The sequence below is a fragment of the Podarcis erhardii genome, assembly GCF_964252035.2.
Source record: "Podarcis erhardii genome assembly, chromosome: Z".
Taxonomy (NCBI): domain Eukaryota; kingdom Metazoa; phylum Chordata; class Lepidosauria; order Squamata; family Lacertidae; genus Podarcis; species Podarcis erhardii.
In genome coordinates this window covers 19,344,110-19,367,306 of record NC_138504.1, presented here as the reverse complement: position 1 = coordinate 19,367,306, position 23,197 = coordinate 19,344,110, and the positions used below count along the sequence as shown (strand labels likewise).

General features: G+C 45.2%; 3 protein-coding genes across 4 annotated transcripts; 1 reads left to right on the top strand and 2 right to left on the bottom strand.

The window, feature by feature from the left end:
- Window positions 1-1,050: 1,050 nt before the first annotated feature.
- CMC4 (C-X9-C motif containing 4) lies at window positions 1,051-6,424 on the bottom strand. The gene is made up of 3 exons (XM_081848231.1): window positions 6,282-6,424; window positions 5,071-5,138; window positions 1,051-2,279 (listed from the first exon to the last, which is right to left on the bottom strand). The coding sequence occupies exons 2-3, from the start codon at window positions 5,126-5,128 to the stop codon at window positions 2,110-2,112; spliced, it is 228 nt and encodes a 75-aa protein (XP_081704357.1). The 5' UTR covers window positions 5,129-5,138; window positions 6,282-6,424; the 3' UTR covers window positions 1,051-2,109.
- MTCP1 (mature T cell proliferation 1) lies at window positions 6,329-11,315 on the bottom strand. Of its 2 annotated transcripts, XM_081848229.1 has the most exons (6): window positions 11,193-11,315; window positions 9,898-10,036; window positions 7,042-7,223; window positions 6,740-6,910; window positions 6,576-6,628; window positions 6,329-6,468 (listed from the first exon to the last, which is right to left on the bottom strand). In XM_081848229.1, the coding sequence occupies exons 3-5, from the start codon at window positions 7,156-7,158 to the stop codon at window positions 6,581-6,583; spliced, it is 336 nt and encodes a 111-aa protein (XP_081704355.1). In that variant the 5' UTR covers window positions 7,159-7,223; window positions 9,898-10,036; window positions 11,193-11,315; the 3' UTR covers window positions 6,329-6,468; window positions 6,576-6,580. The 2 variants fall into 2 exon arrangements, with proteins under 2 accessions (XP_081704355.1, XP_081704356.1); XM_081848230.1 differs by lacking the exon at window positions 11,193-11,315 and having other exon boundaries at window positions 9,898-10,577.
- Window positions 11,316-11,429: 114 nt separating this feature from the next.
- On the top strand, window positions 11,430-22,900 carry BRCC3 (BRCA1/BRCA2-containing complex subunit 3). Its single transcript, XM_081848182.1, has 8 exons — window positions 11,430-11,781; window positions 14,336-14,456; window positions 14,713-14,799; window positions 16,474-16,562; window positions 18,162-18,217; window positions 19,092-19,223; window positions 21,190-21,233; window positions 22,181-22,900. Exons 1-8 carry the CDS (start codon window positions 11,677-11,679, stop codon window positions 22,354-22,356), a joined length of 810 nt encoding a protein of 269 aa, XP_081704308.1. The 5' UTR covers window positions 11,430-11,676; the 3' UTR covers window positions 22,357-22,900.
- Window positions 22,901-23,197: the final 297 nt, after the last annotated feature.

Here is a 23,197-nt window from a genome sequence, read left to right as displayed (position 1 = left end):
TCAGGCAGCTGTCTGTCATTTGCTTCCTTTAATGAAATGCCATGGATCTAATCTGGGACCTTGTGCATGCAAAGCAGATCTCACCAGTGAACTATAGTCCCTCGACAAGCAATCTTCAGTATTTGCCTTCTATACCTTCTTTGTGAAATAAACATGCAATCACTACTGTAGTGGCTGCATGCGTGGTACAGGTGAAATCTGAACCAAGGCATTTCCTTATTCAGAGATTGGGCTGTTGACTACTGTGGCAACAATAATCCTCTGATCCTTGCTCACTACAGAAATTCTCACTACAGACTGAGTTAGTTAAAATGTAAGTTTGACATCATACCTACTCATTTTGTAGTGAGCAAGGATCGTGAAGGGCTATTGTTACCACAGTTACTTTGCAGCATTTGCCTACTACTCACCAGTTAGGTGTATCTAGCAGGGGCTCCCAAACTGGTCTACAAGCCTCATTCAGGCGGTCTGAGGTGTGTTTATTGATTTGTACTGAAGATGGGAAACAGCATATCCATTACATTAAATATTTATATTGATTTCTTTAATTGCTTCTTTTATTTCTTACATTTTACGGCAATTTGAATTTATGGGATTCAAAATGTATGTAAGAGAAGCAATAAAGTTTAAAATCATTTAACAGAGTATATTAAAATTGCTACAACCAGCAGAACAGTCATTAAGTCCACCAAGACGCTCAACAATTTCCAGGTTTTCTGGGTGAGAAGCTTGGAAAGCACTTGTATACAGTGGTACCTCAGGTTATGAACTTAATTCGTTCCGGATGTCTGTTCTTAACCCGAAACAGTTCTTAACCCAAGGCGCACTTTTGCTAACTGCGCCTCCCACTGCCGCCACTGCGCAATTTCCCTTCTCATCCTGGGGCAAAGTTTGCAGCCCGAGGTACTACTTGCAGGTGAGCGAAGTTTGTAACCCGAAGTGTCTGTAACCCAAGGTGCCACTGTATAGGATTGCAGCCTAGAAAAGGCAAGACAAGCAAGAGATGTTGTAGGCCATACGTCTTAAAAACCATTCTTACAGTTCTGAAAGTATGTTCAGATAGTTTATTTTATTTTTGCAGCATTAAAGTTAAATATTTCCAACACAGATTGTTCCACTGGTTTTGGTTATGCCTGCTTATGATGCACACAGAACATTGCAGTGGTCTTGAAGTTACTTCAACACTGAGAGGTACTAGATTGAACACAGAATAGTAACAGGATGGTCAAAATCCTCTGAGATGTGTTCAGGAGGGTCTCAACTGGGAGGAAAGAGATGCTACAACCACATTCCAATTGAAATGAGGCTTTGCTCACACAAGTTGCAGAGTGGGGGATTTTAAAAATACCTCTTCCACCACTCTGGTTTTCCAGAAAGTGACTATTGCTTTGCAAAGGCGGAGGGGGAGGGGGAGAACACACCACTCTATAGCTATCCCTGAAATCAGCTGCTTCCACAACAGCATTCACATAATTAAGCATTGTGCAATTGGATTTGAGTGCTACTATATCTACAGTCCAAAAGAAGAAGTGGTATGTCCTGTTTTGCAGATAAGGAAACAGAGGCACGCAGGTAACCTAACTATTGCCCAGCCAAAAAGAGGGTAAGCCCGAGTTCTCTGGAGCTTTAGTTGCCAACACTTCATACAACTGCACAGCAAAATGCAGGAGCACGACAAGGACAACTTCTGAAAGACTGGGAAGTGCTGACTTCACGGGAGTACAGTTTCTGCATCTTAAGGATGTTATTCTGTGTCTAACAAGGTTGTTTTAAAAACTTAAGATTCCAGCATAAAGGCTGCTTGGACTTCACTTTGCAGTGAAATATTGCTACTCCTGATAATAAAAGTAGATGACGTTGAACATTTACACATCAAGTTAATTCTACTCCAATCTAATCCACAATAAGGCTACAGTACTGACACGTTTTGATAGTAGAACAACTAGCAGCTCTACCCTTAACAGACGGGCCATTGTTCTCTGGCTTCTGAGAATGTCCGAAAGAGGAGCTGCCTTGCACCTCGTGTCAACGCAAGCGGTGCAGATGAGGTATTGCGCAGCAACGAAGTTTGCAGGAATGTCTTCCACTCCCCCAGAGGTTAGTACATCCTCAGGGTTTGGGGGCTTGAAATCCGTGGGAAGAGGATACCTGCTTCTCTTTCTCTTTTTCCTGCAACTCAAACCCTGAGCAGGAGATGGATCTGCCCTTGGGAAAGCGGGCACAACATCTTCTCATCTCCTGGAGAACGGCTTCACATTTTGATTCCAAGTAGTTGTTGGCTGTGGGAGATGAGGGACAGGAAGCAGAGCAAATAGTGAGCAAGCTGCAAAACAGGCATATGAGGGTTCCCGCACAGAAAGCCACATTTTGAGAGTGTATGGTCACCTTAGGCTACCCCCTCCACCTGCTACTGAAGACATTCCTCACATTTCACATTTACATATAAAAGTGAGGTCTCTGCTATTCAATTTCCCACCTAAAGCACCTTTCGTGTGGAATAATGAAAGGATTAGGGGAGGACTAGTACCTCTGATAGGGACGCGGGTGGCGCTGTGGTCTAAACCACTGAGCCTAGGGCTTGCCGATCAGAAGGTTGGTGGTTCGATTCCCCACGACGGGGTGAGCTCCCGTTGTTCGGTCCCTGCTCCTGCCCACCTGATGTGCAGTTCGAAAGCACGTCAAAGTGCAAGCAGATAAATAGGTACCAGTCCAGCAGGAAGGTAAATGGCATTTCCGTGTGCTGCTCTGGTTTCACCAGAAGCGGCTTAGTCATGCTGGCCACATGACCTGGAAGCTGTCTGCGGACAAATGCCGGCTCCCTCAGCCTATAGAGTGAGATGAGTACCGCAACCCCCAAGTCGTTCGCAACTGGACCTAACAGTCAGGCGTACCTTTACCTTTACCTTTAGTACCTCTGATGGGAGTAATTTGTCCACCTTTGGTCCCCACCCTGCACCCAGCTCTCACCTGTGGCTCCTAGAAGCTGTCAGCATGCCGCAGCAGCCACAGCCTGGGACCGGTTCTATTGACTGGCTAAACCAGGTGAGGGTAGCTAATGGGCCTCAAGCCCTCAGTGAGTTAGGGACTTTGCCCTGCATGCAGAGACAGGCTCCAGTGGATTGAGTGGATGAGACCAATAGTGGGTCCTGTGGTCAAGAAAGCAGTTTCTGCTCATGCTGTAGAGGGAAGTGAGGGGCAGATGGGGCTTGTCAACCTGGGGAAGCAGCCCACCTAGGAGAAGGAAAACTCTGATCCTAAACCTCTGCTGCTTTGTGATATATCTTCAGGAGTTCCTAAGATGGCTGGATAGCGCCTTGTATCCCTCCTTCCAGCAACTCATGAAGCCAGGATGGTGCCAAACATATTACTCTGCTTTCCTTTTGACCACATAAGTGAGGCCAAGAGCAGGGTCCTGCTATCTGGGCAGCCCAGGACCTCCATACACACTGCCCAGGGTTGCACCCCAGTGCTGCTAACACAGCGGTTTGACTTAACCTACAGAGGCGCATTCCACTGTCTCTCGAGACAGGATGCCATTCTCCTCACAAGAAGCACTCTGATACAATAAGGCAGTATCAAGCCAGAAAGGACATTTTGCAATGGCCCTTGGTCAATTTCCAATACAATATTTCTGGTTGATCTGTCACCTAAGTAATTTGAAAGAATCCAAATGCAACACTTTTTATGAGGACCAGCACCCAGAAAAAACCAAGCTTTTGAAAGCCCCAAAATTCTTTTTTAGGTTGGGTATTCATGTAAACCAGTAACAACCAAAAGAGCAGGGGGACAGGTTAAAACATGTTTCGTTACATGGTAAAATGGGAAACCCCTGCAGCCTGTAACATCTTTTTCAGGTTAGTCTTCCTTTTGATTATTAAGACACAACTGGTAGGACTGTATCCCAATTCAAATGAAAGGTTAAAATTCATTATAACAGTCCTACCAATTGTCTTTTGATAAGTTAAGGTCAAAGCAATAGGAGAGCTTGGCCCTCTCAATGCTCACAGAGCATCACTGTCCCATGCAAGCACAGCTGAGGACTTCAGAACCTTCTCCTACAATTGTCCACCTACAGAGCACTAAGGTTGTTACAAAAGGTTCCCAATGGGAAGAGTGTTGGAATAAGAAAAGACATTTTCTTTCTCCACAAGCTCAGAGTGTCTGGATGGGTCCAGGTCTTTGTGAACAGAGACTAGCCTTAAACTTGAAAGTATCATTTATTTCAGAGACCGCTGGGTCACTTACTTCAAAACCAGCACATTTCAGAACAAAAACATAAAAGGGATGTTCATTCTTTCTGTTTCAAAAACACTTCACCTTTAGCAGTTGGCTTGGAAGATGACTCAGAGGTACTGTACAGCACATACAGAAGATCTCAGGTTCAATCCCTGCCATCGCCAGTTAGCAAAAATGCCTCTGCCTGTCAGAGATGCTGGAGCAATAATGAATGTTCCAGGTCCCCTCCAGATGCTGCTTACCTTCAGAGATAATGTAGGTAGCAATCAGAGAGAGAACATTCTCTCTGGTGGTACCCCATGAGTACCATGTTGGACTCGTCCCACTCACTTGAGTTTTTAACAGTCACTAAAGCACATCAAAGTGCAAGTAGATAAATAGGTAAATGCATTTCCATGCGCTGCTCTGGTTCGCCAGAAGCGGCTTAGTCATGCTGGCCACATGACCCGGAAGCTGTACGCCGGCTCCCTCAGCCAGTAAAGCAAGATGAGCGCCGCAACCCCAGAGTTGGCCACGACTGGACCTAACTGTCAGGGGTCCCTTTACCTTTACCCAACTTCTATTGGTTTTGTTCCATTTTATTTTCTTACTGCCGATTAATTTTTGCAATTTCAAACTATAATCTTACTGAACGGCTTGAAGACCCAAAAAAGGCAGGGATGGGGAACTTGCAACCTGCTGGATGCTGTGACCCGGCAGCATGGCCCAATGGTCAGAGATTATGGGAGTTGGGAGTTCAGCAACATATGGAAGGTCACAAGTTCCCTATCCCAGGTATAATCATTTTTAATAGTTTTTCTTTTTTTCTTTTTAAATGAAAACAACGCAACATACCTTGCAAGCATTTCTGGATTTCACAGGCATATTTCTGGCAGGGGTCTTTCTGAGCCATGTCTGTGGAACTAAAAGAAGAGGAAAATACAACTGTATTTAAGAACTAAGGGAGTGAGTTAGCAAGGCATCTCCTAATAATCCTGCTCACTGGCAAAGCCCGCTTTTCTTGCACAGCAAGGACTGATCCCTTTCAAGCACATCCAAGGCTAGAGTCCCAGAGCCCTCTGAAAAAGTGTCTCTGCCCAATCAAGCAAACCAGTGTGGAATACAATGTCTCGAGCCCTCCCATGTCCCCCAAAATTCTGTCGAGACAAGAAACACCTATGATTGCTTCGTTGGTCTAGTAAGGTCCAGGTTCCTCCCTACCCACCCCTTCCATTTCTAGGGTGACACTTAGGACTATAGATGCATCCTTTTCATTGTGGATTCTGCACTGAGAATAGGTTGGACTAGAATATTTCCAAGGTCCCTCTATGAGCAGCAGCTTGGACTAGAAGGCCCCCTGAAGAACCACCGGGGGGCAGGGGGAGAGATCACCAAGTAAGCACTGACAATGCTTGTTGAGACAGGGTTCTCCCCTCTGAGTCAATGTCTTGCATAGCATGAAGGGGGTGATGTAACTTCTGGCAACGCTGAAGCAGATTAGTACAAAGGTGGGGAACCTGTGGCCCTTCACAGATGTTGCTGCGCTACAACTTCCATCATCCCTGACCACTGGCCATGCTGGCTGGAGCTGATGGAAGCTGAAGATGCCACAGGCTCCCTCCCTCCTGGATTAGTAGAGCAACGAACCACATTTGCAACATTCTGAACTGCTGAACAGCGAGGCGGCTTTTCAGACCAATTTAACTCAGCAAGAATGCACAGGCCACTTTGCTGGGTCAGAACAATGTTTATCCCACCCCACAGTAAGAGCCCTGCCAAAGGCCTACCAAGCCCCACAGTGACCGCGGTCAATCATATGCCTTCCGGGAAGCTCACAAGCAGGACATGAGGACAATAGCCCTCTTTTGCTTTTGCACCCCAGCAATTGGTTCAGCATCTTGTCCCCTGTAGTGGCTTCCCAGCCGCTTCCAGGAAACTAAACACGGAGAGAACACAATGGCAATCGCGGTGCCTTGTTGCGGACCCCAGCAATGCCCAGAAATCGGTGCCCTGGCTATATTTCCAGTGGAGGGCAGCGGGGGGAGGGGGTGTTCCATCCTGCCTACCTAGAACTCCCCCTGTTATTTCAACTGGCCGCGACACTCTTCTTCACTGCCTGTCCTAATCTCTTGGGTGGCAGCACTGCCAAGAGAGCTGCCTGCCATGCTCCACCACAGAGGCAGCGGCTTTTTAGTGCTGTGAGTTACCACATAAAAAACAAAACAGGGAGACCATCCTAGAGTCACACAGCTCCTGAAAGACAAAAACCAGCATTAAAAGAACCGCCATGAGTGCAAAAAGTAAAGAGAAAGGAGGAAGGGGGGCGGGGAGACTGAGAGTGGGAAAACAGCAGAGCTCACCAGATTTAATCACTTGGGAGGAGTTTCAGCAGCAGCTCTTCCACTCCCATGATCTGCAAGAGACAAAATAAAACATTCATTGCATCCCAATAAGATGCTGGGTCATCAGTGCTGGAGTCACAGCTAAGCAGCTTGTATCTTTTTTTCCCTGCCTGGAACCTTACCATTAAATGATGTTCGATGTTCCAGATGCGAGAGTTACTGTCCCGGTACTGCTGTCCCTCTGAAAGCTGCCACATGTGGGGCAGCTGGGATGCAGGGAGATGGCTGGGGCACACCGCCTGGCCCAGGGGGACCCGGACTCTCCTGATCCGGGCTTTCACTGTATCTGCCTCCTGGGTGGAGAAGCAACCCAAAAAACCCAAAAAAAACCAGGGGGTGGGGGGGGGGAGAGAACATGAGGTGTTGCTAAAAGGCTAAAACCAAAACACCAATGCAAAAGGGTGCTGAGAGTATTCCTGCTTACCTCTTCTGATGCCACCAGCCATGTTTTCTGGTTCTCATCACAGTAGACGCCTATGCGCCGCACCCAGAGGCGGACTGGTGGGGCTCGGGGATCACCACCTTCCTCTCCTTCTGCCATGCCCCGTTTCTCTTCCTAGGAATGCCCTCCCTTGGCTCCCATTCTACACATGGTCCCCTTTGTCTCTGAACAAAGACATGGGATGAATTGTTAGTCCTGAAAAGAACTAGCACTGGGCATGGCAGCCAGGTGGAATGCAACTTCCCTGAACTGTGAGAAGCATTTATTATTATTATTATTCTTTTAAGAGAATGGTGGGGAATGCTGGAAATGTACAGCTGCCACAGTAAAACAGGAAGCTGTCTTGTTGGTCTATCTGAAGTCAGACCATCGGTCTATCTGGATCAAATCCTGAATGCACCCACCTTTGCCAAAATGGAGCCCCCCCCCAAGATGTTTTGGACTATGATGGTCATCAGACCCAGGCAACACAAGATGCCAGGGGCTCCCCATGGTTACAGGCTTTTCCGAATCCTACCTGGAAATGCCAAGGACCTGGGTCCTTTTGCATGCAAACCAGGTGCTGCATGACCCTGGGGCCTCAGGAAATTCTTTAGGAAAAATACAGCCCGCTTGAAAGACTCACAGCAATCTTTTTGGATGAAATGTGCTACAGAATCATGAACTTGGAGCTGTTTAATGGGACCTGCTGTCATCCAAGTTGGCCACAGAGTACCGAGGATGCATGCTGCACAGCTGTCAGCAACTAGTGGTCTGTGGACGGAATGTGGTTTGCAGATGACTTAGCCCACTAAACTGATACAAATTTGTATCTATCCATTTGCTTTCCAGTCTTTTTTCCCCATTTTGGTTCCTCTGTTTTCTTCTTTCACTCAATTCTCCATTCCAATCTGTAGCATCTTCTAGGAAAGGGGGGGGGACCTCCCCCCACAACATCCAAACTTGGTCAGTTTCATCCACAAAACCTGAAAGTTAAGAGGAAGTACAACCGCTGCCAGTTTTCTCCTTTGCTCTTGCTCAAAATACTGCAAGTACTGGAGAAGCTAGGAGTGCAAAACTATGGAAATTGTGAGGAGCAAATTGGCTGAGTCCCACCAACCCTGAGTACTAGAAGTTCCCCTTTCCCTATTTCAATCGAGTTGTCAAGCAGTGGTCACTGGCATAGGAAGATGAACATTATTTCAGCAGGGAAAGTCTATTCTACTTGGCAACTCACCACAGAACCCATGGTAAGACAAGTTAAAACCCTTGTACTGGGGCAAAGCTTTGTATAAAAAGGGTGACACTGATAGAGTGGGAGAGGAAGAAAAACTAGAATAGCACCCAGAAGATAGAACTTAGTTAGTTTCACATTTTGGTCATGATGGATACTGTGAAGGCTAGAGTGCTTATCACAACTCACGATATGTGTGTGCGGAATCACTCCTCAATAGTGTGGGAAGTGCGGCAAGAGTCGGTGTGAAAGGAAAGACAGCAGATTAAGAAGACAAAAGCACGTAGTTTTTCTGAAGCACAGCAGGAGCACTTCCTTTCCAGCGAATTAAGCACCTAACTACAATGATGTCTTAAGCCAGGGGTAACCAACATGGCGTTGCTCTCCAGATACAATGATGGCCACCAACATGGGTGACTTTAAAAGAGGATTAGACAAATTCATGAAGGGATAAAGCTAGTCATCAGCCAGATCCAGCAGGATGTTTTTATACATTGTTGGACTCCAACTTCCTGTCAGCTCCAGCCAGCATGGCCAGTGGTCAGGGATGATGGAAGCAGTAGTCCAATTAGCATCTGGGGGACCCCATGCTGGCTACGTCTGCTCTAAGTTGAAAGGAGAACAAAGTCAGGTTCACATGCTAACATTCTGGGAGTATAAATGGAGGTTGTGGTGATGTGGTTAACTACTTTGGCACCAGCCCTTGAGAAATTTGTATCCACAGCCACATTGTTGCAAAAGATGCATGAAGAGGATCAAGGCAGGAGGCTTCCCCCCACCCCCAAAATGACACAGCCAGTATAATTCCTCCAGCACTCCACAGGTATCCTTGGAATCAAACTGCTAAGCATACCATGTACTGTAGGGGGCTCAAAGCACACACAGACTAAGAGTCAGCGCACACCCTTGTTGCATGCAAACTGTATTGGCAGTAGCCCGCCCCCCCCCCCAAAGTTGACATGGGATCAAGATACTATCAGAGCCAGCTGGGACCCACTTACTCAAAGCCCACAGTTTTCTTTAGTGATATAAGTGCCCAAGCTTTCGTTTCTGCAGCAAACTTTCCTAACAGAACAAAGTACTCTTATTTTGTCATGGGACTATGTTCCACTTTGACTCAGAGAGGAGACCATGGCCAAGACTGGTGGGTTTTCCCCTCCCCCTACACCTGGGGGGGGGGTCTTCCAAATAAGTTTTCTTTCCATGTAGATAGAATCACAGGGCTCAGCGTGCCTTGTTGCAATATCCCCCCGCAAGTTCTATTAATATCATCAGCCCCTAAAAGTGAACAATTTTCATATGAAGAGAATGCAGCTTAAAAGTCTGTGTTGTGAGAGGGTGACCAATGTTGTAACTGTGCCACCAGAGTACGAAAGCCCTATTGTGATCCTCATGGTGCTCTTTCACTCCTATAAGCAATCATAATATCTGTAACAAAGACAGTCAGCCACCCCCCAGAACTAGAAACAGCCACTAATTTCCCCAGAATTTTCCCTCATCTGCCGAATCCTGCTTGTCAGAGGAAACAAAATAAAAGTAAATAAAAGTAAATAAAAGAGCAGCAGGAGACATTACTGACTAGAAGATAAAACAACAGCAACCTCTCTGGGTCAGGAAGTGACTACCTGATCTATGATGATGCCTTGTCTTTTAAGCCTCTGTTCCAAAGCTGAGCTTTTCACAACTGAATTTCTCCTTCATCACCCTCCAGCCAACTGCTTATCAGGTTACCAGAATGCAAAGAGGTGTGGCCTTGTACAGTTACTGCAAAATAGACACCGATGAAACTACCTTTTACAAGACAAACAGGAATGCAATTGGTGACGGCAGAAGGGTGGTAATAAACCTGAACTACACAGAAAATCAGCAACCAAAGGAGACTGTAGTTTCCACAAAGCAGTTGATTATTGCAAATCATATCAAAACAACTGCTTAATGAAAGCTACAACATGAAGAACGAAAGCCTTGCCTTTCACTACTCCTTCCTACAAGTTGCTAAAATCATGGTCAACTTAAATGTGCAAAATTAAGAAACTTCTTCCCCTCCCCCCCGTCCTTGCTCCTGATTTTGAGGAGTATCAATGTAACAGAGACAGTACTGTAGGCAGTTTCTGGCCCAAAGAAACTCCACCTAGAAAAGCCTCTTTCTAAGCAGTATAAGACCAGGAAGAAGGACTTGTGTATCTTTGTTGAGGTTAAGCTTCCTGGACTCAGGCCAGATGCGTAAGTAACAACAGAAATCAATTACATATTCCCAATGTAATGTCAAGAGTGAGGTCTTCTGGGGAAAGGGCCCCTTTGGAATATCCCACTTGGATTTCCACCGGCAGAGCTCTTATACCTTAGCAAACAGAAATCCAACAGGCAAATCTTCGCTCGTCGCTGCAGCACTATCCTAGAAGCTACACCTCTTGAGTTTTCGCTTGCCACACACACACAAAAACCCACAGAAAAGTAGCCTGGTTGATCTAGCAGGAGTAGCTGCTGAAAAGAGAACACATTCATCTGCGTCCTCTAGGTTGCCAGTCAGTTCCTTCTACGTTCTTCCTACATTCATCACCTTCTTCTCCCCCCCCCCTTCCCCATTGAAAGAAGCTCTGAGCGTCATCAGTACGAGACAGGCAGAAGCTCTACAGGTCCAGCTTTACCTAGTGCAGCGGAGGAGCTACGCCTGTTGAATTTCTGCCAGCAAAGGGAGCTTGGCCACTTCCCTAATCCCAGCTCACCCAAAGTTTCCCCCCCCCTCCTCCTTCTCTCTTCCACCCACCCCCCACTATCCAGGGGTAGTCTCCATGGCAACAGTTCCCTCACTCTAGCGGTGAGGAAACTGCCCTGATTTGCACGCAGAAAGATCTAGCACCCCACACCGCCTCCCCGGCGAGGCATGCCTCGTCCCGCTCGAGGAGTAGCCGGGCGCTACCTGGCCGCCAAAGTGGAGCTTCTCCGCCCTGCACTCGGCGGGTCTCCCTCTCCCTCCCGCTTCAGCCCCTTAGCCCCGCAGGCGCGCAGCTCTGCCCGATGCCGACGCCCCCCTTCGGGCGGAACCGACCTGGGCCAGCGACGCCAGCGGAACCAAAGAACGCTCCTTGCGCGGGGCTAGCCGGACACTTCTGCGGATGGACAGGAAGTCGGCGTTGTCCAGGAAACACCATCTCCCTCTCAGAAGAGGCCTAGGCGGAAGAGATGCTCAGGACCGCAGGACCGCTTTCGCCCTAGACTCGTAAGGTTGGAAGGGACCCTGAGGGCCATCTAGTCCGACCCCACTGCAACGCCTCACGTTGGGCTTGGACCCACAGCCGTGAGAAACAAAAATAATTTCATGTGCTGCTACCGGCTGAGTGATCCCCGGCCTCCCCTTTAAGAGGGGAGACAAGGAGCGGCGAAGAAGAGCGAAGCAGGCGGCGATGGCGTTGCAGGCGGCGCACCTGGAGGCCGACGCCTTCCTCGTCTGCATGGTCCACGCACTGAGCACTGAGCAAGAGGAGGTCATGGGCCTCTGCATTGGCGAAGTAAGGAGCGGGGTCTGCTGCTGCCGGGGAATACTGCGGAGGAGGGACCGGGGGAGCCGGGGCTGGCTTGGAAGTCCCGCTGGGTGCAGGGCGCTTACCTTCTGGGCGGATCCGTTACAGGCCGCAGCCGTAGCCCTCACCTGTCAGTGGGCCGACTCCCCCACTGACTTCCACAGTGACGATTGATCACAATATTTATCTCTATCACTCCATCTCAGGGCAGCTCGCAGAAAAAAATCAGAAGAGCTGAAAACATAGGGGGATCTTTAAAAATAATAATGAAGCAATAGAATTAAGATCAATTTATCTACATTAAAACATACAGAAAACACTGCTGCAGGTGCTATGAAACACCCCTTCCACATTTGTAAAATCACAACCCTGTAGTGTGGCAGCTCCTGCACTTTGGAACTCCTTTCCTATTGAGATTAAGCAGGCACCATTGCTGTACTCTTTTCCGCGCCGCGTCAAGCATTGTTACTTAGACGCACCTACCCAGATTCTTAGAAAGCTGAGGTAATTTTAATCTGTGTTAGTAATATAATTATGTATGTTTTAAAGTATGGTTGTGACACCCCCCCCCCCTCGATTTTATTGTTTTATCTTTTTGTAAATCACTTTGAGGTGTTTTTTGTTTTTCATTATCAAGCGGTGTATGATTTTTTTGAAACAAATAATTACAATAAAAGCAGCGCAGCAACGGACCTTTCCTAAAAAACAGTCTGTTCCCAAAAGACTGTTGGAGCAAGAAAGTCTGACACGTGAAGAGAGAAGCAATGGGTTGTAACCATATTTATGAGGAAAGCATGCCTTTTTTGTTTTCAGATTATATTTCTGTATGTTATAGTGGGCATAATTTTAAAAAGCACACATCCTCTGTGTGGGAGAAGGATGAATTGCCTTTTAAGATGGATCATGCCACCTGCCAGTTTTAATAGAATTTGTGTTAAGAAATAAATTTATAAATATGTTGCCTCATGAATCAGGATTAAATATGGCCCAGAGTTCTAAAGAATAAAAGCATCTTTATTTTAAGATGACATGTGCATGTTCTGAAGCAAGTTTCATGTTAGAAAAGGCGCACTCTTTCCCCATTTCTCTCACCCGCAGGAAAGGGATTTCTCTCTTGAACTGAGGCTTGCTCTCTGCAGGTTTTTCAAGTACTGTACATTTCTAAAAGTGGTGCTCTTAAAAAGCCTCTTGATTACTTTGTATAACTTTTAGTCATTTAGAATATTTTAACCCGGGGAGAGGAACCTGGGGCCTAACAAGTATTGTTCTCCCAATTCCCATCATCTCACCCAGCATGGCCGATTGTCAGGAATGATGTAAGCTATTGAGTCTGACCAACTAAATAATGCATCACTAGGAGGAACTGACAGTATGAGTTTAGAAATATTTTCATAGCTTGACCCACTTAATATTTGTTTGTACCGATAATTAGGTAGTACTGGGCAGCACTGAACATTTTCTCAAGTACCTCTACAAAGAGTTGCATCCTTAAAGTCTTTTCTTTCTTCTGCTCCATTGTTGGGGGATTGACTACAGTAGGATTGATTACTGGCTGCATCTGTTGTTGTGGTTGCTCTCCTAGATTGCAATTGCATGTCTCATGCAGCAAGTTTCAACAGGGACCTGCAGCAGTGTTGCTCTTTTATGCCAGTGCTCTCAGAGAGCATGTGAATTGATAAAGAGTAGCATCTCTGCATGTGTGCTCTGAGTAACTGCAGCCTGGCATCTGGAGTCAGGTGCAACACCCCTAGATGGAAACACATAGTGTCTAGTTATACAGTGGCCAAAGTATCTCTCGGTTAAACTTTAAACTACATGAGTCTGGGCTCCTGTCTTCAATATATTTTCTTCATTAAAACTTTTGTCTGCTTAATATAATAAAAACCTCTAAGAAGTTTTCATAAAAACAATAGAAATATAGCAACATTAAATAAAATTTCCTAAAAACTAGATAAAAATGTAACAGTGTTAACAAATAAAGCTGAGTAGTGAACAAAACAAAGAATTTGGAAAGCTTGAGCAAACATAGGTGTTCAGAAGTGTTTAAAGCTCATTATTGTCTCTCAAAATTACTCAAGGGAGGGCATTCTAGTGGTGGGTGCAATTACCAACAAAACCTGCTTCTGTGTTGTCACCAACACAGATTTTAAAATCTTCTGATCATGGAGCAAGGTCTCCTTGGAAGAGCTTAGGTTGGCTTGATCTGTACCAGGGAAGGAAATCACTTTCTTGGATGGCTTTGGACAGTCACGTTCTTTGCAAAGGTTATTTGGAGGGATGTAAAGGCAGCTCTGCTCAGTTTGAAAGCAAGTTTTCAGAAATAAGTCTCTGCTTAAATGATCTTGCATGTGTGCGAGATGTAAGAATGAAGAAGGGTTTTTCAGTGAGAGTAAGCATATTCTGGAATCACAATCTTATTGTGTTGCTGCTGCCATTGCATGCACATTTACCTGGAGTGAGCTCCATTTAATACAGTGGGATGCATGCCCAAGTAAGCATGTGAAATGTTGTGCTTCATATGTTTTTCTTCATTTATCCACAGGTTGGTACTAGCCGAATAGTTCATATTCACTCCGTGATCATTCTGCACCGGTCAGATAAGAGAAAAGATCGTGTGGAGATTTCCCCAGAGCAGCTCTCAGCTGCTTCAACAGAAGCAGAGATATCCTTTGACCGAAAGGGCATGAGATTTTGGGAAAGTGACTTAAATCACTTTGCAAGTAATGGCCTAGAAGGGAAATGTCCTGCCCATAGTTCTCTGCTTCTTTCCTTTGCTGTTCTGAAAGAACATTTCATAATAATAGTGTGTGCGCATGTTTGAGATTGGCAAATGTAAGAACATGTGTATTTTTAAATGCATGACTAGATTTGCAGTAGGGAGCTATTTTTAGGTTTTGGAGAAACCTTAACTAACACACAGATTGGCTAAGTTAACAGGACAGCCTACAAGAGTTGTTGGCTGGTATCATTCTCATCCCCACATAACAGTTTGGCCATCACACGTAGGTAAGAGTTTTCTTCTGGGTAAGACATGTGTCCATCATCCAATATATGCTGACTTGGGGTGGGCCACTTTTTAAGGGGGTGAGATACCTGAAAGATTTTGTACGTATGTATATGAGAGAGAGAGAGAGAGAGACAGAGAGAGAATTTAATGTAAGGATAAGATCTTGTGACAGGTGGAGCCTTCATTTTCCTACCAGGCAGGACCTATATGAGCTGAATGCTCCTGGCAAAGAATCTTTGCTGATTACAATAGACTTTTGGGGATGAGTGCACTTCTTTTGCTCCGTTATAGAAACATAGGAAGCCGGCTCAGGCCAAGTCAGAACACTGATCACTTAGCTCAATATTTGTCCACAATGACTGGCAGTGACTCCTCAGCTCAACATGTTGATGCTGGAGATTGAACCTGAGACCTTCTGTTTGCAAAGCACACACCACAGCCCTTTTCTTACCTGACTTGGGAAGAAGGAAATGCAGAAAAAAACTGGTGTGTGTGTGTCCCCACCAAAAAATAAATAAATAAATAAAAAATCTCGCCATCTAAGGCATCAGGCTCATATTTATATGGTTTCCCTACAAAGTTTTACTTGAAACACAAGATGTTATGAATATGGATTGGCTACTTGAAGCGTGATCGGCACATGTGTACAGTTTCATTGGTTAATAAAAACATGCTCCTATCTGCATACACAGTACTATGGCAACAGGTAGGTTTTAGCAAAGTTGCATTTTTAGCTTGGCCTACAAACCATAATAGCTAGGTGTGACCTTCTATTCCTGATTTACTACTGTCCACCTTGGAGACTCTTATGTTTGAGTTACTGTTTCATTTCCCCTTTGAAGTTCCCTGCTCTTACTCCTCAAAGCCACCTAATGCTTGCTGTTGTGTGCCAAGTGATAACGAAGCGAGATCCCCTAAGAGGAATGGTAGACTGAGAGAAGAGAAGAAATTGTTTTTATTCACAGAAGAGGGTCGGAGAGAAAAGGGGGGAAGTGCAGTTTAAGCAAAAGGGGAGAAAGCAGTTTGCTCCACTCCCCCAAATAAAACAGGGAGAGGAAGAGCCCCAAGATCGAAATCTATAAATAGAGCCAAAAGATGGAGCAGGAGATGATTAAATAAGGGACTCCCAGGGCTGTCTTAGATTTGGCTGTAATCTTGCTTTTAGAGGCTTACATCAGGGGTTGGCAAACTTTACCTTGTCTGGGCCAGTTCACTCCAGCAGATATCCCTCTGTGGGCTGGATTGCGCATTTGCATGAGTGCGCCCATCTGCGATTTCCGGTGTCTGTGCATGCGCAGATTCAGACGCAATTTTCAGCACCACAGAAGCGAGTCCCCGCGCTGCACTTTGGCAGTTTAGCACAGCGCGCGGGGACTCGCCAAGTGGGCAGCTTGGTTCGGGGGTGGCTCGTGAGCCGGTTAAACGACCCCCGTGGACTTCTTGTGGCCCATGGGCCTTAGGTTGCCTATCCCTGGCTTACATTATTGTATGGTAACTTTCGTTTTCAAATGTCATACAAATCTCTTCTCCAATGCTCTCTGCTGCTCCTGAAAAAAAGGACATCTATGATCTTTCCTTGTCTGGCTTGATCTTTCACACTAATGATCCAGTGGTTTCTGTTAAGCCAGGGAATGTAGAATTTGTAATATGTTTTGCCAATTGTATGCCTGCAGACCTCTGCACACAAGCGATGTATCAGATGATGGACCAAGACTTTGTGGGGCTTATCTTCTCCTGTTTCAATGATGACAAAAACACAAAGGTAAATAAATGACACCCTTTCCTGTGTTGTAGCCATTATTGCTCTCTGTTCCTTTCTGAAAACAATGCACTATTCTTTCTGGAGCCTGGATTAGATCACTGGTCTTCACAAGTGGGTTGTGGCCTAATCCAAGGTAGGTCACAACAGGAGCATTACCACCATGCAAATATGTGATTAAAGATTAAGACATAGGTCCCCAAATGCATGCTTGGGTTAAAAGTGGGTCTTGGGTCTGAAAAGGTTGAAGATCCCTGGACTGGAGATACTTGAAGCAGTGAACTCATACATGATACCTATTGCTGCTGTGCTTTCAATTTCAGCATAGTTTGTGAGCTGAGTGGTTTTAGTCCTGAGATACATAAAATTAAATTAGAGTTGAGCTGTAGACTAGGTATCTCCCTTTCATTCGTTGATGTTATGGTTTGTCACTTTGTTTTCAGTGATTACACACACACAAATTCCGTGAAACAAGTGCATGAGCTTGGAGAAGGTAATTAGGGTCCCAGCACTTTTCTTAACTACTTGGTCCTTTGTGTCTTAGAGTGCACACCCTCAAATCCAGGTTCCCTAGCTTTCCCCATACTTGGGTCTGCAGATGTTGCTGAACCACATTAAAAATGGACAGGCATAAAATGTGGGAAGATACTAAGAGGGTGCATTGGGGAAAGGCAGACTGTCTTCTTTGGAATACCTAAACATGGACTGAAGTTCCGTTTCTGAGCTACTTAATCTGGATTAGGTGGATCACTAGTGCTGTGGTTTAGTGAACAATAATTGTTGGCGGAATTTAGCAGTGGGTGTTACAATAGGGGAACACAAATGCAAAGACAACATGCACAAAGTTGTCCAAGAATGACCTGAGAAGGAAATGAAAGAACACATCCCCCCCCTCCCCAATACTGGTATTGACATCAATAATCACTTATCTCCCATAGTAAACAGCAACTTCAAAGAAGAGGACATGGTTTTTGTTGCAACTGCATGTGTGGGTCAGGGAGGGTTTAACCACCCTGCTCAAAAGCAACAGTAATTCTAATTGTGCACCCACAACTACTGTTAAACAGAAACAAAACCCAGGTATATTCATTGGGACAATGAACTTCACATTTGGCAGTATATCACCTAAATAGGCTCCTTCTGCAGCAATCAGTCTTCAAGGTGCCATTGGAATGTTTATCATTTAATGGAATGTGAGCTTTAATCTCTGGCTGGAGTGCAGTGGGTGGAATGAAACTTAGTGTGAAATGGGATGTATGCCTGTACAACTCTGTCCACTCAAGCAACAAGACTTCCCTTCCCCACACAAGTGCTAAACCTGTTATGGGGTTTCTCCCAATCATCCAGAAAAGATTTAAGGAGCACAGGGGCATGGTGGGGGAGAGGGGAAAGTTCCGCTGCATGGAATATCTTAGTTGAATCCCATCCAGTGTGTTTATTTCCTTCTTCCCTCCCAGCTTCCCAAGTAGTAGAACACCTGAATAGAGTGTCACTACATAGAGATGTAGTGGCTCTTTTGGGGTTTGGATAATCAAACACCCTGTTGTATAATAATTTTTTTCTTTCTTTCTTTAACTCACATAAATCTGCTGATTATTCCAGACTGGCCGGATTCTGTTCACCTGTTTCCAGTCCATTCAAGCCCAAAAGAGCTCCGAGTAAGTGCTCTGTTAAGTAGGAGGGTTTGGCAAACTCAGTGCCTTTCTCACTTTTCTTTGAACTTCAGCTTCAGTGGTTACTTTTTATGTATAGCAGTTCTGCTATGTTTTAATTCTCAATTCTTCATCTCTAGGCAATTCTGGGTTCAAAATTCCCATTGTTCTGGGCGCATTTTGCGACAGGGGATTTCATTAGCGGGAGCAGTTTCTGAGCTCTGGGCACAGTACTGTGCCTAATATTTCAGATTAAAACTGCAGAGTGGAAGGAAAGGAGGAGCTTTTTCTGCTTCCCCACTTCTAGCTACTCTCTGAAAACTGGAGAAGAGACCCGCTTAAGAATAGTAGGGGGGTGGGCAGGGGAAGGATTAGACCATGTGAAAAATGAACATAATATTTTACCTTCAGTTCGTTCACTTTCATCTTTGTATTCGTGTTATAAAAAAGTGTGCCTAGACATTCTATTGTTGTGCCCAGCTGCTTGTATCTTTATAGTTCCTGTTTTTCACCTGGCATCTATGGACGATATAGTGTGCACACTTTTCTAGAGTAAGCCCCACTTAACACAGTTTGTATGTGCTGTGTATATTGTGCTCTTCTAGCATTTACTTCTCTTACTGGGCTGAATGTTGTATTTTTATAGGTTCTTATTCTTTTTCTGTTGCATTTTAATACTGTTTTATGGTTTTAAACTTGTTTTGATTTTATGTTGTGAATATGTGTGGTGGAAGCTACTTTGGGAGGTTTTGGTCCTAAAAGACAGCCAACAAATACTTCAAATTAATAAATAAAAATGACTTCCAACTAAGCACGCGTAGAATTATGCTGTCAAGGCTCCAAAAATGGAACAGTAACACAAATATTCTTCCCCTTGTAGGTATGAAAGGATTGAAATTCCTGTGCATATAATACCTCACACCACCATGGGGAAAGCGTGTCTTGAGTCAATGATGGAGCTCCCCAGGATCTTGTGTCAAGAGGAGCAAGATGCGTACAGGAAAATCCACAGGTAAAATGAGAGCCAGGCTTCCTTCTTTGCTTTATTTGGATACGCTTATCACTTGCTCTCCTTTGCCATCAAGTACAGTGGTACCTCTGGTTACGAACTTAATTCGTTCCAGAGGTCCGTTCTTAAGCTGAAACCATCCTTATCCTGAGGCGTGCTTTTGCTAATGGGGCTTCCCACTGTGTGCACGCCCCCCGTGTGCAATTTCCATTCGCATCCTGGGGCAAAGTTCGCAACCAGGAGCAGCTACTTCCAGGTTAGCGGAGTTCATAACCAGAAGCGTTTGTAAACAGAGGTACCACTGTATGGCAGAGGTAGGCAGCCTACAGCCTAAGGGTTCCATGCAGCTCTTGGCCTAATATCATTGAGGGGGGACCCAAAGGCGTCCAAAAGCTGACACAGATGGTGGGAGAAAGGCGGCAAGACCTCTCAGCGGCTTTCGATACCATCAAGCATGGTATACTTCTGGAGTGACTCTCCAAACTAGGGGTGGGTGACACCGCTTTACAGTGGTTCCAGTCCTACTTGGATGGTCATTCCCAGAGGGGGTTGCTTGGGGAATGCTTTTCAGCCCATCGAACCTTCAGTGTGGGAGATTGTCTGCTGTTGATGGGGTTACACTTTCTCTGAAGGAGCAGGTTCGTAGCTTGGGGATACTCCTAGATATTTTGCTGTTGCTTGTGGCTCAGGTGGCCTAAGTGACCAAGAGTGCCTTCCATCAGCTTCAGCTTCAGCTGGTGGAACAGCTACGTCCCTATCTGGACGGGGATAGCCTAACTATTGTTGTCTATGCTCTGGTATCCTCAAGGTTAGATTACTGCAATGTGTTATATGTAGGGCTGTCTTTGAAGACGGTTCTAAAACTTCAGCTAGTGCAGAATTCAGCGGCCAGGTTGTTCACCAGAGCAAGATGGTTTGAGTGCAGTACACCAATCCTGGTCCGACTCTACTGTTTCTGGGTCCAATTCAAAGTGCTGGTTTTGACCTATAAAGCCTTAAATGGCTCAGCACCACAATACCTTAAGGACTGCCTCTACCTCAGGCATCCCCAAACTTGGCCCTCCAGCTGTTTTGGGACTACAACTCCCATCATCCCTAGCTAACAGGACCAGTGGTCAAGGATGGTGGGAATTGTAGTCTCAAAAAAGCTGGAGGGCTGAGTTTGGGGATGCCTGCTCTACCTGGACCCTGAGATGATCTTCTGAGGCCCTTCTTTGTGTGCCTCCTCGAGAAGTCCGGAGGGTGGCAACATAAGAACAGGCCTTCTCTGCAGTGGCTCCCCATCTGTGGAATGCTCTCTCTAGGGAAGTTCACTTGGCGCCTTCATTATACATCTTTAGGTGCCAGGCAAAAAGGTTCCTTTTTAGCCAGGCTTTTGGTTGATTTGATTGACATCCTATTCCCTTTTAAAATGAGGGGTTTTTTTGGGGAAGGTGGGGTTATTCGGTTGCTGATCTTATTTTGATTATATATTTTGTGGTTTTATATTTTGATTTTGTTCTGTAAACTGCTCTGGGACCTCTGGGCATAGGATGGTATATAAATTCAATTCATCATCATCATCATCATCATCATCTGCAGGAGTAATTTGGCCCTTGCCTGGCAGTCTGCTGGGCTAGAAGAAAGAGGGTTTGAATTAAGTAAATAATGAAAATGTTGGTTTTGCAGAAGCATCTGCTTGACTACTGTGGGAATCAAGCCACTGGGACAAGAGGGTCTGGTCCAGCAGGGGGCATTTCAAAATCCCATGTGGACCATGTGGTGACCCTTGCCAGTAGCCAAGTAACCTACTGTGGTCCAGGAAGTGGACATTGACATGAAATGACCGGGAGGGAAGAACTACCTGGATTGTAGTCTTTATTTTTTTTGGAGGAAGTTGTTTTGTGAAGCCTGATAGAAAACATACTGTGACTTTTGTGTTTTGTGGGAGTGCTGACTTGACACCAGTGTGCTCTCTTCCTCCATTTAGCCTTACCCATCTGGATCCCATAACCAAGATCCATAATGGTGCAGGTAAGGATGTCCAGATCAAAAGTACCAATGCCACACATTTTGGTACTTGAAACATTTGCAGTCATCAGACTTTGGACCCGGATTGTCAGAGGCTTGGCATTAAATGATAGTTGCTCCACACCAACAGTTTGAAAAGTGTAGGGAAGCCTCTTCTGTTTAGATGTGAGCAGTTTGCTGAGGGAGTGCATTATCCTTATTATGTGGCTCCCAGTTTCATTAACCCCCTTCCATGGCTGGGATTCGGTCTGTACTGTTGATACGCCAAGATTTGGCGTAACTACTTACTCAAGATAGCAGGTATGATAACTTGTTTGCCATGGAGGACAGGGAGGCAAACCTTTTGTTTTGCCAGCATGCTAGCCTGAGTACCTTAATGCAAACTTGTCCATGGTCTTGCTTCTTTCTTTTGATGTGTTTGCTCTGTGAGCTATTGGTGCCTGTCTTGCCTTCACAGTTATAATAATAATAATTTATTATTTATACCCCGCCCATCTGGCTGGGCCTCCCCAGCCACTCTGGGCGGCTTCCATAGAAAGCAAAAATACAGTAAAATATTAGATATCTTTAAGCTGTTAAATTTTGAAGGGCTTATATAATTTCTAACACCGTATAGGATCAGGCTGTTAAGTCAGCCTTGGAGTGAATTGAGTGCCAAGGAAACCCTTTGGAGTGCCAAGGAAATAATAATTATTATTCAACTATTTTACTTTTAAAAGACAGCTGAAGGCTGCCCTGTTTAGGAAAGTTTTTAATGTTGGATGCTGTATTGTTTTAAATATTTGGTTGGAAGCCGCCCAGAGTGGCTGGGGAAACCCAACCAGATGGGTGGGGTATAAATAATAGTATATTATTATTATTCTCATCGTCATCATTACTAGTACACTGACACTCTGCAGAGGGAGATGGTTGTATCTCACTATTTACTGCATGACTTCTTTCCTCGCCAGTGTTCACTAAGAAGCTCTGCAGCCAGATGTCTGTCATCAGTGGTCCTCTTATGCAGTGGCTGGAGGATCGCTTGAAGAAAAACAAAGAGAGGGTGCAGGAACTGCAGCAGGAGAAAGAGAAACTTCTGGAGGAACTCGCTGCCTTGGAGGGAGAAGAACAGAACCTCATGGCCTAAGAAACAGCCAGATATTCCCAAGTTTGGCTTCATCCTACCTTGCTTCTTCTCCAACCCTCCCATCTTGTTGGGTACATTCTGTGCGTGATGCAGCACAGAAGCTTCAGTCAAGCGGTTAAGCTCACCACATAAAACATTTGTTCAGCAGAAACATTTGTTGTTTACTGTGGACACAACAAACATGCACTCCATATACATATGCTCCGTATTCAGACATCTGAAGGCAGCCCTGTACAGGGAGGTTTTTAACGTTTCAGGTTGGAAGCCACCCAGGCAGCATATAAATAATAAAATTATTGTTATTTCCCCACAGTGAACACAGGCAAATAATAGTTTATACCAGTAACGATTCAAAATTCTCTTTCAGTTTCCATTCTTTTTGTCATTGGTTACATATGTCATAATTAAATAGAGAAGTAACAAGGAGTGAAAGAGGAGGGATAACCTATGTGCACCAGACTGTATTGTATACTGTATGTACTGTCCTACTATATGCTTCATTGTTTGTGAAATTAATAAAGTTGTACTAAACCACATAAAAGTTGGCTAAAGAATCATAGTTCTGTTCTTCGTGCTGAGTTCCATTTCTTCATTAACTGTTGGGGAAACTGTTTGGGTGAGTTTTAAAATATATTCTCTCAACAGTTTCAGTTCTTTACCCTAGATTCAGACAGTGTTTTTTTAATTAGGGCAACGTAACCTGCTGTGTTAAATGGAGCTTCTGGTCTCTCTGAGCTGTTTTCCCCCCTTCACTGAGCCCTGGTGACCATTTTGGAAATGGGCTTGTGATTCTCTGATGATCTGAGACCAGTTGTCTAGAGGGCTACTTCATGATTTTCTG